At 36.9% G+C, this 18,063-nt stretch overlaps 1 protein-coding gene across 3 annotated transcripts in view; it reads right to left on the reverse strand.

Moving 5' to 3' along the window:
• The window catches only part of USP25 (ubiquitin specific peptidase 25), a 97,187-nt gene continuing 79,124 nt past the window's right edge, over window positions 1-18,063 (reverse strand). For 2 of the 3 annotated variants that reach the window (XM_056327992.1, XM_056327995.1), the window contains 9 exons: window positions 17,794-17,933; window positions 14,984-15,097; window positions 13,023-13,118; window positions 9,304-9,482; window positions 8,412-8,490; window positions 6,470-6,549; window positions 1,912-2,035; window positions 1,046-1,241; window positions 1-597 (listed from right to left, as the gene is read on the reverse strand). In XM_056327992.1, coding sequence (XP_056183967.1) covers window positions 425-597; window positions 1,046-1,241; window positions 1,912-2,035; window positions 6,470-6,549; window positions 8,412-8,490; window positions 9,304-9,482; window positions 13,023-13,118; window positions 14,984-15,097; window positions 17,794-17,933 — 1,181 coding nt within the window. In that variant the 3' untranslated portion in view covers window positions 1-424. The remainder of the gene's footprint in view (window positions 598-1,045; window positions 1,242-1,911; window positions 2,036-6,469; window positions 6,550-8,411; window positions 8,491-9,303; window positions 9,483-13,022; window positions 13,119-14,983; window positions 15,098-17,793; window positions 17,934-18,063) is intronic. The other variant, XM_056327994.1, reaches the window with a different exon arrangement.

Consider the following 18,063-nt stretch of genomic DNA (forward strand, 5'->3'; position numbering starts at 1 on the left):
TAGCCATAAATAAAACTTTATTCTTTCATTTCATTTACAAGCTACCAAGTACCATGTATTTACACAGCACTGGACACTTAAAAGTAGTTGCAGTCACAAAGTGATCCGGACAGCTGTTGATAAAGTAAAGGATCTTAAGATAAAAGCAAAGTAATACTGTAACAGATAAGTGGCAAAAAAGCAGTTTTGCCATAATGATCAGACTTGCATGTTGCATCAATTCTGGTTGAAACGACTGAGCGCCATGCGATTCTCAGCTTTAATCGTTTGCAGTCTGGCTAAAGTTTGTACAGTCATTTCTCTCTTGCAGTTATTAAAATAAAAAAGTTAAAAACTATAGCAGCAACAAGCAAACCCTGTGACAGGAAGGCAAGGTTTAAGAACTAAAAAAGTTTATACAATGTGCTTAGGAAGGCTGCAGAATTTATCTTCCATCAGCTGGAGTTCGACTGAGTGACAACATGATTCGGGCGTATCTTTCACACAGTTCGTGTGTGGAGTAGGAGGGTAACTTTGGCGGGTCATTGAAACCTTTAATCTCTGTGGAACAATCTAGCAGTTTTGGCAGGAAATCTGTCAGCTTTTCTTGCAAGTTAGCTGCAAATAAAACAATGAAAACAAACATAAGCATTCACATCTGCATGTGGAATTCTCCTTTTTCTGCCCAACACTGACTTTTTATTAATTGATGGGTGGGTAGAAAAGGAGTTTCACTTGGAACAATCCACTTTCTTCAGATCTGCCAGCAATAACTAGGACACACCAATTCCTAGTAAGATGCTAATATAAATGCTCCTTCAGATGGTCCACCACCACAAATGTTTTTCCATTCGAAAAGCATGTTTTCTTTAAGGTATAATACCCCAGTGCAATATATGGAAAAACTGTTTATTTAAACGTGTATGGGATTATTCAAAAGTCAGGGTACCTCAAAATACACTACCAAGGCACAACAGATACAGGCAGAATTCACGACAATGAAAACATCACATTTATAAAAAAAAGATGCATAAAGGCCTTTTACCTTAATTAATAAATGACTTACGTTCCATTTCTTGTCCAAGATAGGAACACCAACGGTTTCTCATATCTTCCACAGCGACGATATCTTTTTCTTCCATTTCATCCACCAGTAGTAATGGCAAACACGGGACAATAAGCTCATTCATAATGATCAGGCCATTATTGACTTCCTGATCATCTCCTGATTCAAACAGTGCTGCAGCATGTTCATTTAGTTTCTTCATAAATGACCACAAAAAAGGAAAGCCTTTAAATATACAGCATTTCACATTCTACCATGCATCAGTTTCTGTTTGTTTTAAAGCACAGTCTTCCTACAAAGCTACCTAGTAATTTGTATTAACCACAGTTGCACTGTGAAGTTTAGAGCAATGATGTATATACTCCATCAAACCACTCGATCTTGTGCTATTCCTCCAGCCACTTCATTTGATACCTGGCCAACCCAAGCTTTGCAGCTGGACTTTTTAAGACAGGTCACATCACCTGCTTTTGTTTTCTCATTATTGCTAAAAGTGGCATAATAATGGAAAAAAATCCTTGTTTCCTGCTGATGCCTTTCCCAATATTTGTCTCCCCATCAAACTGTGGCAACAGGGTGAGTCTGCTCACCAACACTGTCAACTTTTGTTCCTACCTAGCCCAGACACAACAGCAGGGAGCACACTATTTACAATCAAAGATGATCATTGCTTATTCAAAAAAAAATGGGAATATTCTCCTATTTACTTCTGCTTTTTCCCTTACACAAGCCAAAGTATTAACTTGTTAATGAAAGGGGATTGCGGTTGGTTTTGTTTTACATGATGGCAAGATTCTTCTACTAATTAATATTGTTAAAGCTATGCAGCAAGTTCAACTTTTTAACATACTTCACCCTTCACTTACTAGCAAACATTCTCGTCTGTAGTGAGATATCAGTTCCTCGTCATGCCCTCTGTATGGGCCTTTGGACAAGAGTTCTTTGTTATTCTGGTAAGCATAGATAAGGTAAAGCAAGGCTTCCATATAGCTGAAGTAAAGAAACAAAAACATTAGATGCAACATCCAGGTATCACCCATTTCAAGGTAACTACCATGCCCTTAATTTCATTTGCTTCTTTGACTGTAAGTCCACCCCTCCCCACCAATCTCATCATAATGCCTTTTCTACCACACAATTTTGTCTTTTATGCACATTAGAGCAATTTATTTTATTATCAGGCTAGATCACTTGCACGCTATGTCTGATCCAAAGCTCACTAGAACTGATGGATATCATTCCACTCATTTCAGAAACAGCTTTGGATTAGCCTTGAGTATACATGAAAACTTAATTTTTTCCTGTGTGCATTTATGTCACGTTAGGTTTGATCTTCGGTTGCCATATGTATCTTGATAGCATTCCACACCTTAGCAAGTAAAATTTAAAGCTGTCACCTTATTCCTAAAAAAACAAACTGTGAATTTTTAGTCTCGCTAACTGGAAGGTCTTCCAAACCACTGAAGAGTAAAGTGATGAAAGAAGCCACAACAGCATTTCAAAAGTAAAAGTGCTGCTAGACTGTTGATACGTCTGTCTTTAATCTAAATGCAGAAGATAAATACAAGCCTAATTTTTAAAGGACGAGGAACAGAGGACCTAAGAACCTAACAGTTAACAATCAGCAGAGATCCCTTCACACACACATTGATCTCCCCTCACACTGCTGCATACCATTTCCAGCAAACACATTAAACTGTTAATTCTCTGACTTAAAGAAACCCAGTTAAGACAGCCAGCTGCTGAAAGCAGTTCAGGCAGCTACCCTAAAAACAAGCAGTTAGAAATCTCGTTTTTATTCAAACTACAAAAATCTAGGAAGAGATATTTCCTAAGGGAGTGGTAAGAGGAACAGTACATTGTGCACTCACTCATCCTAGTGAGAACAGGAGATCATGCTTAAACTACCAAAACCAAACCACCAAACTACAAAAATGGCTAAAAATTATGTGTGAGCATACCTGAAAAAGCATGTCAGAATTTTCCAAAGCAAACTCAAGACTTACAGTAATGCCTTCCAATGAGACAACAAAAAAGAAGGAAAAAGACTACTTGAAATAGCAATGGTTCCTTAAAGCTTTATCTTCTGTTATCCCTGTTTACAAGAACAAGATGAACCCAAACACTGTGATTTCAGAATCTCCTGTGAAGTTATTTCTTCCACCACGAGATCCGCTCACAGTTCCTTGCAATGCTAAATATTTATTGCTTAAGTAATGGAAGTACTGTCACTGTTCTCCAACCTTTTGTCCTCAAAATACAAACCTACGCTTTTATTAAAAGAAGTAGTCCTGTTACCCTCTCCTGAAGTCCATTTTTCCTACCCATGAAAACTCTTTACACTACTGATCACCAACACAACTGGCCAGGACAGCAGAAAACAATGTAGGAGGAAAGGGGAGAAGATGATTGCAAGGAACTGGAATTGCTGGTTATAAAGCCAGAGAAGCAGGAACTTCTCTCCCTTTCCATGCTTAGTTCAGTTATTTGTGAAACTGCAGGTTGAAATTACAGTGTCAACAACTCAGTTGATCCAAATTAAAAACTTGCTGCTGGTAGTGGCTTATTCTCAGTCCCTCTCTTCCTGCTCCTTCCTGCAGCTGTATGATCTTTCCCTGAAAAAAACGTAGTGCCATCTAACAGCAAGGTAAGCTATTTTAAATCATCATTACTGTACATCCAAGCTCAAAGTCCTTATATATCTTGAGAGTCTGAAGCATACGACTGCAGTGAACAGATTTTGCTTTTTCACACCTGAAATTCATAAAGCTCCAGCCTGTGAAGCCTAAGCCTAAAATCACCGAAGCTGCTCACAGAATTACAGAGCTCACTGGGTCTAGGCTTTTGGAAAAGATGCAGAAAGCACAGGATGGCTAAATTTTAGCACTGCTTTGGAAAAAGGCATTTCAGGCGAAACTGAAAAACTGTATTTGCTTTCCAAGAAACTTGAAAGGTAACTGCTAAGGTCTACAGCTTGTTCACTTATCAGTTACTACCACAAGAGCGAGCTGCAGGTAAAAGCGCTGAGGTTCCTTAGCTGGTTGCATACACCTCATCCATAGCAGGTCCCTACACTACAGTAGCCAGAGAGAATATGACTCAAAGACCATTTGATTCTCCACCTGCAGCCTTGTCAACCACCATAAGGGGTCATGAGTGAACACTGGAAGTAGCCATGAAAAAGATATACCAAACTGGTTTTTGTGTTGATTTTGTTTGTTCAACACAGTACAATTATTTAAAGAAATCAGAAGTCACCTGGATAAAGGCCAATTTTTGGCTCCATCTAGAGACTGAGTGCTGCTAGGTACCAATTAGCGTTATTAAAAGTAAGAAAAGTTGGTCAACCGAGGGAGATGGATTCCTGAGAAAAGCCTCAAAAGTCCTGCTAATGAAGGTCTTATTTTAATTATGAGAGCCTATGTTTTCATTAATATTTTTAAAGTTACATTTTTATGATTTCCACAATAAAGAAAATTGGAAAAGTTCATCGATTCAGTCTTGTTTTCAGAATAAAGATGGTAGCACTGCCCTCTAGAGTGTACAAGATGTGAACCTCAGTATCTCAGTCCTTTGGGAACCTGTAGCTGAAACGTGGGGATGTAATTGCAATAGGTGCCTTAGAGCAGGTCAGTGGATACCCAGATCCACCCTTAATGTGTATTAGATACCTCTTGAAGCATTTATGAAATTGCATTTCTTAGACAGGGAATGAATGCTACACTTCTTTGGATGTTAGATGAGTCTGATATCATCCTATTTTTTATTTATGACCAACATTAGAGTCTAAAACTGGTCATTATGGGCTTGTTTGCTAAGTAACAATAATGTTTGGTAACCAATGTCTCACTTGAATTCTGCAAAGTAATGTAAATAATGGAAAACTATACCAGTAATTCAGTACAGCAGAGAGCAGAAACCTGTGCTTCCCTCCCTCCCCCTGGCATAACCAGAATATATTACGGTAAGAAGCAGATTAGTGAAAACACTGGTATTTTATGGTTGAAGGTGCCATCCTGGAGTGCCAGTGCCGAGGAACTTGGTAGATGTTCCATTCCTGCCTGCATGCTCAGAGCATGCATGAAGTCTGGGGGTAACAAGGAGCGTTCCTATATACCACACCGATACCTGTGACATTTCTGCCTCCTTAAGGGATCAAGCAGTATCAGAGCGTTTATTTTTCAAATAAGCCAGGCAATCTTCTGACCAACCCTTGTACATAAACTGTTCAAGACTGATGAAGCAGTGTATTGCAGTTTAGGTTATTAATGAATGTAGTATTTATTACATGCTAGCAACCAGAAGACAAACTAAGACTATGGGCTCATTGTGTTAGCCACAATACAAAGACATAGCTTGTTGCAAAGACAAGGCAGTGTCTTTTCCAACCGAATTTCCAATTTGTTTGTGGCCTTTCTTTTTGTGGAGCATACAAGACAAGAATGAGAAATATGAAGCAGTTTACTACACAACATACAGAAAAAAAATTTTAGTCCCACTACAATTTCCCTACCTACTGTGTTATGCATGGAAAAAAATAAAAAAAAAATATCAGTGATTGACCATAGAAAGTTTTCACAATCAAAAATTTGCATCGTGTGATAACCCCATTTTCACCCCACAGATGTCAGCCACTGGGATATTCTGCAGCTACTCATTTCATTCCTTTGGCTGGGCATGGGAGAAAGAGGTACTTCTGAACAGTTCTGTTTCAAAGACTCTTCTGCAGAAGGTTTTGAGGCATTTATACTGTAATTGCTATCCTTGTTGCATGGCTGGATCAGAGAATAAATTTCAGCTGTAGTGCATTAAGTACATAAAAATTCACCAATTTTATACAGCTGCAATTCCTGACTTGGTTCACAAAGAGAAGGGAATCGATCACCATTGCCTCACGGAGCTAAAAAGAGTCAGCTACAACTATGACAGTTGTCCTCAAATATATTCTTTTTTCCTGCTCTTTTAAACCCATCACAGGTGGAATTTTGTCTCAGACAAATGATAAGGCTAATGTTTACTTCTGTGGGAAGACCCAATAAAAAGATGGATAAGCCGGGAACTTGACTAATTGTCACTGCTGATGAAACCAGATAAACCTAAGTGCACATGTGGTGCCAGAGAGGAAAGATTTTTACGGCTAAGGGATACCCAGAGCACTTAAGAGTAGGAGAGAAGGAGTGCTGGTCCACATGGAGGGTGCTCTGAAAAGAGTCCATAGCTTGATAAGAGATTAGAAATGGAGATTAAGAATAGGAAGTTGTGGGAAACTTTGAGGTAGATGGAAGACATAAATGGACCAAGGAAATGCTTAACTAAAATGAGGAACACATGAAATTTCTTAATTTAAAAAATGTCTTTACTTATCAATATTACATTTTGCCTTCAAATCACTCTACTACATTTGAGTTCTATACTACCACTTACCTCTTTTTTTGGAAAAACTCCAATCCTACCATGAGAAACATGGTTGTTTCCCTGAAATTTCTATAGTCTTGATGCCATCTCTGCATATAAGAAAGGTTATATAAAATTTCATCCACAAACATGAAATACATTTTTTTTTAAACACACACATGCTTTACTTAGTGCTTAATACACAGAGTTAGTGCTAAGGACCCCTAGTAAGCTTGCATGTGTGAAAAGTCCACCTGAGCTTGCCCTCCCTCAATAAAAAGAAAATTCTAAAATATTTAAAATATTTCTAAATGAGATTATTTTTAAAGAACGTATTACCATTTGAAAGGAACACACAGCATCTTTGGAGAACCACAGTCAGAATTATGAGATCCCCTTTTTCTTCTCAAAAATAGGTGAGAAGCTAATAGTCTTTTTTATTTTTTTCCCCTCCCTACATTACACTCAGTTATTTACTCAGAAAATCTTAGAAAGCTTTTTCATACACTAAATATTAAGCTTAACTTTCAATATAAGAATGACATAGAAAAAGCCTGAACACTTTACATGGGAAGTGACAAAAAAACCAAATGCAATTCAGACTGTGGAGATGTTCATATTGAAGCAGAACGTTTATCTTACTGTATCACCTTTTATACGAAGTAATACTGGTACACGTTACAGGTAAGTGCTCTAAGTGAGAAAGGTGCTTTTACTGCAGTTGGTTAGTAGCCAACTTTCAATTGCTCATTAAAATAAAATAGGGGATAGCATACCGTAATACATAGCCTCTTACAAATTCAATATGAAGAGTATGAGAAAGGGTCCATGAAATGCCAGCTCGCTACACAGGACAAATACCAGTAACACTCTTTGAAGAAATGACCAACTATCTGCCTCAGGGGCTCAAAAAGCAGCATGTATGTCCAGGCAATAGAAGACTCCCCTACTCTCTCACCCTTTAAAGCCAAGTTCAGAATGGTTTATTCTACTTGCGCAATGCCATTCAGAATAATGGTAAAATATTGAGCCTTGCAGAGCCTAGAAGATGCAACAGAAATCCTACTATGGAAGTGCTTCTCCTCACAGGCTAGAGAGGACACATTGGAATGTAGTAGCTTCTACTGTAGGTCCTGAAGCCAGTAATGAGAAACAAGTAAATATTTTTTGTTTGGTTTGTTGAGGGAAAGATTACTCCCATAGGTTCAAACAACTTGTTCAGGAGGACTAAGCACAACAGTGAGGTATAAGTGGTGCACTGGCATCTGTCTAGGACATAAATATCCACTGTTAAAAGGCCTTAATGAACAGTATTACAGAGTTGAAACTGATGCTGTAAAACCAGCTAAAGACTTAACTTTAAGTACGGGATGAAATATTTTAGCAAGTACTAGTCATGATTATTTAATGTCTGAGATTTGTTCTTTTTTTCTTTCCAAGTTTTTCCAAATAGTACAGGAGGAAAAAATAAACGCATAAACTGGTTATGTATGGTCTTGCCAACAAAAGAATCTGGTGCTCATAAGAAAATGGGAATGGCTGCAGAGACAGCTAGAGAAAAAGCACAGATGTGACTGTGCATGTGACCCAGCTCTCAAGATGCGTAAGGCTGGGCTTGGACCACTCTCACTCCTTCACCGCTAGCTGTTTCTGACTAGAGAAAGCCAGTCGGCTCATATGGTGATACATTACAAAACACTGTTAGCGACATCAAGACATGTTAAGTAGTAAGGACAGACTCAAACTGTAAGGACAGGTATTTATTTATGGCTCAAGTAATTGGAATTACAAATGTGGAAAAAAAACAGCTTTATATCAACTGATCAGGACAGCCCTCCTACAACTAGATGGTCTTTCAATACACTGAGAAGTTAAAACTGTTTAAGACAGGAAGAAATTTGTGAAGATAAAATTCCAGTAACTGATAACTACTTCACATTACAGTTTAGTTTAAAAACTTAAAAATACTAACCTCATATTCCTCCATGTTTACTTCATCTGGCTTTATCATTTCAAGTTTAGCTTGAGCAACCTTCATTATGTTACGGCACCTTACAAAAAGCAACAAGAGATCATGGAGTATTACTGGAAATTCACAAGGGATATTATCCATACGAAGACAGAAGCCTCAAAACAGTATAAGCTACAGCCTTATGCAAAAGAGTATGAAAATACTGTGGACAAAGTGCTTTTTATTATTCATAGTAAAATCAGCAGGAGAGGGCATAGTTTTGAAGTACATGTGAGGGAGGCCTGTGCTATTTAAGAATTACTTCTTGTTTTATTTTGCTAAATCGCCACATTGCTCAGTCTTTCTTTCTAATTTAAAGTTCAAAGGGCTTGAAACTCCCTGATATTTACTTTGCAAAAGTAACATTAGATGATTATCCACTAGACAGAAATAAGACTAATGTTCTCTACTTTCCAATTTATTTCTTTAAATAGGTCAATGTATGGAATTCCAAGTGGAAAAGAGACATTGTCTTGCTTTCATGTAAGCTACCCATCTAACTTGCTTTGCTGTCTGCTGCTGGCATTTTTTCACTGCCCTGAAAGCAAGCTACAAAGCCTTACACAGTGTTTTGAAAGAAGGTGCAGAAATCTATGTGCGAAATTATGAACAACACTGAGTATTTCTCCTTATTTCCTACCAATAGAACCCAAACTTTTTGATTACTTTTTGTAGATTTTTATAATTATTTTTTTTAAATAAAATGCACTAGCAAGCAATTAACTAGAAGATAAAGCCAACCAAACATACTAGCCTTCCCTCTGTTACATGCACTATCTGAATATGACGGGGTGTCTCCACACATCAGAGAACGTGCGTGAGCACAGGAAATAAAACATGCAGATCTTATTACCTCTCATCAAAGCTAAGATTGTGATCTCCAAACTGTTCCAGTAATGTTCTCTCAATTATCTTCTTTGGCGCCTGGTTTTGGATGAAGTAAACTATTGCATGACGCAAACGGTAATCACATTCAGGTGGTGGATCTTCCTGGGCTAATTTTAGCAAGCGCGTGTATTCCAATTTAATTGCCTAAATAATTTTAAAGACATACATTATCCTTTCTGACTTTTAAATACTAAATGACACAGACACTAACAGGATAATTTGTGTCACATGGCTTCTTGACTACAAAATATTTTTTTATGAATTCCATAATGCGCACTTCTAACAAGTCTGAACTACGTGTAAAAAAACCACACCCACCCCAAAAAAACCCAAACCACCAAAGAAAAAAACCCAAACAAACAACAAAAAAAAAAAACCCAAAACCCCAGACAAATGGTAAAGTTGATCCTGTCTCTCCTCAACTAAGCCAGCCGAAATCCCAGGTAGACCTTTACTTCAAAATCCTGTGCTATGTCTCCATGAAGGAAGGTTTATTCAATCCCTAAAGAGGTTTCTTTAAGCATTTACAGTGCAAAAGCAGTATAAGATTTCAGACACTTAAAGGAATCTTCTAAAATCTCGTAAGACAAAAAAGGTACCTGTAATACATGGTTAAAACGCAAATACATGAACAAAATAAATTCTGCAGAAAGTTTAATGAACACGTCTGATTTTGGCAACGCCAGGTGAGAATGGGTTAGTATCCTTCAACAAAAATCAAATTGTAGGATTTCTAAAGGAAGTAATACTTCAATACAAATAGTATTCATCTCCTACAGGGCCGGCCAGACTCCTCACTGGATATTTTAGACCAACTTTATAGGTCATCAGAAGCTTTTACTTTTCCAGCTTTGCCTGCACATTGGATTTAATGAACAATATCCTTTCATTTGATTTTATTCAGTGAAACCAAACAGCATGAACAAGAGGAACAAGAAAAACAATTAGCAAAATGGTGACAAATGTTTATGTTTCATGATTTATCTCTCAAATATGGGAGGTGATCAGATTGTTTGCTAACACTAAGTGTCAACTTGAAAAAAATGACAACACAGTAGCTCCACTCATTAGCAAAGTTGCAATACAACATATGCACAAAATAAAGCTCCAAAGCAGGCAGAAAACTACCCTGTTCAGCATTTCAAATTCATTATGTTGAAATACCTGGCAGCAGCAAGTAATTTCTTGACATTTAACTATCAGAAATGTGGGCTCTCATCCTCTACTAATATATACTTTCTTTCAGGACTAAACACATGGGTCAGGTACCATTCATACAGGCTCTAACACAGAGCGTTTGGAGAACTTTAGAACTAAAAAGAACATTCTGCATCAGTGTTTTTAAATACTAATTATATGCATTATCATTAAAAAGGAAGTTTGACAGAACTGATTGCAAGTATCAAAAGCCACAGACAGAGTTTCTATTACCTAACATCAGAAGTTATACCACCAGAAATCCAACATGGCTAACGATGCAATTAAACCCTGTTTATTGAGGTAGGCCAGAAACAAAAAGCAGCTGTCACTAGACATTTGATTTTTCAGAGAATTACTCAGAAGTAGGAAAAAAATGCAACACAAACCCTGTATTTTTATGTATGTATTTAAACAAAATAAAACTGTATACTACATATACAGAAATCCTATGTACGATGAAAAAATACCACTATGTCTTTACACAGAATACAGGAAAAAGGGATGGTAGGAGGAGAAAAAAAAAAAAAAAAAAAAAAAGTATTACATGCTTTCATTTTCTCACCAAGAATGTTATATAAAGATCTTAAAGCAAATATTCTGCAAGGAACCATCTATAAAGATCTTAAGGCAAATATTCTACAAGGAGCTGTCTATAAAGTTTAAAGAAGGATGATTATAAGAGGTCATTGATCAAGAAATACTTCATGGGTTTGTATTAGTCACGTCTTAAGCCTAGATCTAGATGAGTGAAACCCTGGTGGTAAGTGACCCATGTCAAATGGGTTTCACCTGGATTCCGCTAAAACAAAGACATCATAGATAAGCCCCCATAATTTTCTGTGAACAGTTGTTTTATTAAAAAAACCCAACAAACTACATGAAGAATCCCAGAGTATAACAGTATTAAAAAAATACCATAGAAGTTTTCACAATATGTTTATGCAGTAACATGAAATTTCATCTGGTAAGTTTCAAAATACAAATTTTGTTACTAAGTAGGACCACCTCATCTGCACACATTCATACTAATGCATTCCTCAAAAATGAAGTATGTTCCAACTCTTCTAAGTTACTGCAAAGATGACTCAGCAGAAAATCAGTAAGAAAACTTTTCTACTGTCCAACAACTTAGTGTCAGAACTTTTTCTCAAAGACAAATTCTGTCCCCTGTGAAGGGAAAATGTTTAAGTATTCAAAATTAAAGACCAAAACACATTTCACCTGAGCACTGTTTTGATATCTCTGAAGCATTAAATATAATTTTATTTTGAACTGCATTTCTGTTCTAAAATTACCAAAATAACCTCCACATTAAAAAAATAATTAGGTGTATTTAAACTTTCCGGAAAAGAATTTGATTTTATCACATGAGGAATTTTTTTTTTTTCAACTTCATGAAAAGATGTTAATCTAGTACTTTTAAAAAGTAATAAATCTGAAAAAAACCAACAGTGAACCCCTAACAAAAGCTACTTCACTAAGGAGAGGCTACAGCGGGTGGGTATTCATTCCCTGAGAGCAGGCACGGTTAACAGAGATGGCCCTGCAAACAAATATTATGGTCATAATTCTTCTTTCAGTATCCATTATAAAAAACCCCAAAACAAACCCGTGAGAGTTCAATTTCCTTACCAAGAGATTGGAGATTTTTTTTGGTGGTGGGTTTGTTTGGTTTTTGTTTGACTGTAGTTTGTTTGGGTTTTTTCTGGTTTCTTTTTGTTTTTACAATTTCTTCTAGTGCAACTACACCATAACAATTAAGAAGAGAACAGACTGCTTGACAAGCCAGAAACTTCTTCCCCCTCTCCAAATCACATTTGAGAGGATTTTACATTGAAGTAATTCCCCTCATAATATCCTGAAAATTCAAAAGATTGTGAGCTAAAAATGCTCAGAAGTTTGTGTATTTAAGACTAACACATATTTAAATCTGATATTGCTGTGAAGAGTAATAACCACAAAAAGCTTAATGTCTAATTCCCAGTAGTAAAACACTGCTAAATAGAGTACTGACACCCATGCAGTTACACAAAAGAAAGCAATTTAGATTTACTAAAAAAACAAAACAAGAACACCTCTTTGAAATAAAGAACAAATGACTAAACACTGATGTTCCTGGGTGAAAAAACTGACATCCCAAACAGTCTAGTGAAGGCATGGGTTTTGGTACTAGCAGGGGGAAAAAACCAAAACCTGTTCCTATGGATTACACATCTAGGTTTCATGTTACTTGCCACTATTCTTAAGATTCTAAGAATATTATTCACCACTCTTAAAATGCAGAAAGGTATATAAGATACTGATATAGCTGAATCAACAGGGAAATAGCTAGCTATTTTTCAAGGGAGAAATATCTAAACAGAGGACTGATATCATAGAAGAGAACGTATAAACACTGGAACAATCTTAATATGCAAAGGGTGGAAGAAGAAGGCATACGTAACAAGAAAAGTCAGGAGAAAAAGTTGAAAATGTTAGTTGTACCTTAAAGAACCCTGCTTCTGGCCCACACCTGTCATAAACATTCCTGGCTTTACCTATAGCCATGATAATACCTTGCATGTTCGGGGTCAGCATGACCTGCCACAAGGGATTTAAGGTAAAAGTTTTGAATGATTAATATTTTAATGACCAAATTCAATATGCTTTTAGTCTCATGCAAGATAAAAAACAACTTAATGCATGCATACATTGAAATGGCACGTTTCAATACAGATCTGGTGTGCATATTCTGCAAATCAGTCACGGCATGTGTATGTATGTATTTTTACTGTAACAACATATGATTAAAGGAAGATTACAAAAATAGAACTGTGTCAAATAATATTTAAAAGTTACATGGTCAAAGCTTCCTAGAAAAGGAACATGCACCATTCAGCATTAGTATCCATCAGAAACTGCATGCTGAATCAGTGCTAGCCATGGCCACAAAAGGATAAAAAAAATAAAGTAAGTAAATAAAAGTGTTTTGAGTAGAAAAATCACCCAATTACTATACTAAAAACATAGTAAACTACACTGCCCATATTTTATGCATGTCAAGATCAAAATAAGGGACCTACTCCTGCAAATGCAATTGGTTCCTTGAAGCATTTGCAGGCAAATTCTAACAAAAAAATCAAACTTAAAACATTTAACAAACACAAAGCCAAACATAAGACATCTCACAGCTATTCACATCAGTTGTACACAAACAATTTGCTGTATCTAGGTTACTCAGAAAGGCCTTTCTCCTTTGTTATCTGTGAGAAAAGATAAGCACTCCCTCTTTCCCTGCCCAAGGTATAGCTGGCACAGCAACAAAAGAGGAAGAGCCCTAAACTCTCCGGAAAAGTTTCCCACAAATAAGAACAGCATTAAAAAAGACTGAATACGCTTACAAAAGGATCAGGGAGAGAGGGAAGAAAGTTATCACCCTCTAGAAAGATAATGGCATGAGGACAACAGTGGGGAAAAATTAAAAAAAACCACCCCCAAAAACCAGGTCACTAGGTAAGGTTAAATCATCATGCATTTGAAGGTGGAGACTACTCATCTATGAGAAGCCAAACTCCACGTGATGATGTCAATTAAATCGGGGGGTTTTTCCCCATTCCATAATCCCGGTTACAACTGATCACAATTACATGGCAGAGTGACTTGCAATACCCATTTGCCTAGGGAAGCAAAAGCTCCACATAGCAGACACCTGCAAATACGGGCTGCGCCAGCACTATTCCCAACCAAACCAAACATGGAGTCATCAGTGTCAAGGCAGGACAGCTTGATGACCTAGCAGTGTTGCCTTCTGCTGCTAAAATAGGGCAGCAGAAAATAGCATCTCTCAGGATAACATGGGCCTCTCATCTGTTCCTCAAGTAGTTCCAGGCACATGCATCACCCTTGGTCTAAATTGGGAAAAAATAATTTTTGCGGGTTTTATTGTTTGGTTTTTTTCTTAAGCTTTGGAAGAGTCAGCTCCACCAGACATACCAGTTTCAGGTTATTTCCACAAGTAATTTAATCCTTTAAGTCTGAAAAGCTTAACCTTGGGAAATAAGGGATTGGACTTGAACATTAGCTTTATTGGACTGACAAAAAAAAAAAAAGCACAAACGTTAACAACATCACTCACTATCCTGTCACTTTAAATAACGTAGTAGTCTACCACCAGCATTTCAAATGCTATCTGGCCTAACACAAACATTCAACTTCCACAGCTAAGACGACAAATATACCTCCCGTGTAAATGGTACCATGCAAAGCGTGCCCAATTAAGAGTAGCTAGTGCCTTCCTTTCACACTTCACGACAAATTAAGACATTGTTAAGGCTACAAATTGCTAAGCATTTAGTTTTGCAGAAATCTGTTAGGTGTCACAATGTGCAAACATGCCGAAAATTGTCATCAGGCAGCACAAGAAAGCACCGAGGAGGAGCGGTGCACACAACTGCAATCAGATGTACCTCATCGTCATAACCCCCCTCCTCTGACTCAATCACAAAAGTCCCTACATCAGGAATCGCCACCTCTACAACTCGCTGGTTAGGAGCTGGTTGAGCTGGGGCATTATCAGAGCTCTGCAGAAGAAAACCATTGTCAGTATGTGTGTGGGGAAAAAAAAGGTAATAATCAGAAAAGAGAAAATTACAGAGGTGCAAACTGACAGGCTGATCAAGTAAAACTATATGCACTGCTTAAGTTCTGAGAAAAACTGTGATTATCATTTATATTCTCTATTTTTTACACAGTACATTTTGAAATTAAGCCATAATTATTAAAAAGACTTAATTTGCTTTTTATTTCCTAATTACTTCTTTACAGGTTATGATGCCAGTATTACAACTCTAACATCCATTACCAATTTTAGGCAGTTGTTAAAGGATGAGTCTGTCAACTACTACTTTTCATACATTTCTCCAAAAAATTTACTAAATATATCTGAAGTATCTGATGAATTTATGCTAAGGGATGGCAACAAGCTAAAGTTTAAAACTTCCTGATGCTCTAGGGGGAAAAAAAAACAAACACAAACAAACCAACCAAACAAAAAGCCTCTAGCAATCAAAATATTTGAAAGATTATTTAAAGGTGCATTACATTCATCAGGGCTTTTTAGCAGCGTAATTAGAAAAATGAGGGGACGATTCTTGCTATTTTAAAGTTTTAAACAACAATAGAGACTAATCTCAGCTCCCATGGCCTACGATTGTATGATAGCCATTTTACAACATTTGCAGAACTTAAACTTTGACTCTATTCTAAGCTATCACGGAGTGTCATGCTACTTGCTCTGCAGCTATTACAATAGTCTCACTTCTTAACAAAGATTCCAGAAACACACACAGTATCTGTTTACACCCAGCACTACATAAATACAAAAGGAAGACTGTGCAGAGGGCAGAAAAAAGGACAAAAGGGTGGAAAATGGACACAAATGATCATGTGGTGACTAACCCACAATGCTGTTTATTACATGTTCTGATGTTGGCTTTCCTTGCTTTCAAAAGGACAAATAAAAAAAGTGGAGCAAAAGAATATATGCCTCAATGTCAGAATGCATATGGAAGCAGAATAATGTAAAAGCATGCTGATATACTGAGAACCAAGAATAATTCTGGCTAAGTCAAATTTTGGTATATAGACAGCACCTTTTAAACATTAATAGAATACCTTCAGCATATCTAGAAATTGGCTTTAGATTCCAACAGCTGAAATATGTTTGTTTCTAAATAAAAGACTTGGCATGGTTTGGGGGTTTGTGTTTTTGCAATATGAGAGCAAACCACTTGTTGCAGAACAAAGCAGTGAAAATATCGGAATAAAACAACCTGCACCTGTCTCATTATGCCTATCATGATGGTCCCCATGTGGTTCCTCAATCACAGTCTTGTCAAGTCCTAAGGCTGATCAACTGCACAAAATGTTATTAGCCTAAACTAAAAACTTGATCCACAGAATCCAGTCTGTAAGATCCTTCAACATCCCACTGGAATGGATGTTCACAGACTCTAGAAAGCGGACAGCATCATGCAAGACATTGTATCATGTGTTTGGTATCTTCATAGCTATCTCTTAGCTGGAGGTAACTTAACTTAAACAGGCTCCCCCTAAGCTGTTCTGTGTTCCCAGAACTCAAAGTCAGATACACAGTAGCCTAAAGCATTAGAGCACCTTTTCATCCAGGGTTAAGATCAGTTTCCCTGTTGGCTTCCATTTCAGTTAAACAGAGAAAGCGTGCTTCTCTGCTCTCCTGTCAGCACAGGAGAGATGGAAAACACGTCAGGTGCAAGAGTCAACAAGTTGTCACACCATTTTCAAAGGTGTTAGAGGACTTTCCTGTTCGCCCCAAGGATATCTGGGGCTAGACAGCTCGTTTCATACCCGAAATTAGGAAGCATGCTTCAGGTTTTGCACAGATCTAAACTGTTCATATCTCTAGTGGTTACTAGGGGTGTGTAAGGAAGTTATACTGTACATTTCATATGTTTTATCCTTATGGATATGGTTCCAAGACAGATGCAGGTATTGCTCTCAAGGCACTTGCTTTTCTGGAAAATATATTACTCAGTAATCTGTATACTTATAGGACAAAACAAGCATGTGTTGAAAGAAAAAACCCTGTTAAATATTAGTTTCATTAATAACTCGTGAGTAGTTAATGTCCAACTTCTCTTAGGATATACTGTATGAAGTAAAACCTAATCTCCCAACACTGATTCTTATAACTATTTTAAGTTAATATATGCATCTGATGAATCACAAAGAAATAATTTTCATCAACTTGTGAATTTGCATTAAAGCTACAGAATACTGTTGAAAAACTCCTTATTTTTCAAAGCTACTTTAACTTCCATAGGTCTTTCAAAGGAATTCAATTATAATCTTGTATTTCTCAGATAAAAGCCTGAATTTTTAAAACAGTATTTTTCAGGTCTTTTACAAGGAACGTCAGTGTTTACCCCTCAAAAATAAATGTAACTGTCTAACATTTTGAAAAAATGGTGGGCACAAGCACATTATTGCCATTTAAAAAATAAGCTGTAGTCTTGACAAGTACTCTAATCTACACAGAGGATATTATCTTAATATTTTAGTTCTACACCCATTACTGTACTGCGCACTTTCTGGGTGGACTTTAGTGTCGGACAGTCCCTGAAAAAACAGCAATTTATAGTGCAAAGTTTCCACACACACCCTTATATAAACTATTACATCATTTCCACTTACAAAAGAAAAGCAAAAAGAAGCATTTCAAGCTTCAAATTATCCTCACCGTATCCATTATAGCTTCTGGAGCTCTGTCTTCTTGTTCAGCTAATGCTTTATTGATTGCTTGTACAGAATCTTCTTTTAAGTGCTTTGAAATATCAGTTCTTGATGGCTGCTCTAAATATTCTGGTTCTCCTGCTTGAACTTAGTGACAGAAATAAGATAACAATTTTGTGTGTTAACATAAGCATGACTTTTTTCAATTGATTAGTTTCATTTGGATCACTGTCTTCTAAATACAGATAACGTCACCCAAACAGAAAATGCAGGGTAG

The sequence above is a fragment of the Falco biarmicus genome, chromosome 2 (assembly GCF_023638135.1).
Source record: "Falco biarmicus isolate bFalBia1 chromosome 2, bFalBia1.pri, whole genome shotgun sequence".
Classification (NCBI taxonomy): Eukaryota; Metazoa; Chordata; class Aves; order Falconiformes; family Falconidae; genus Falco; species Falco biarmicus.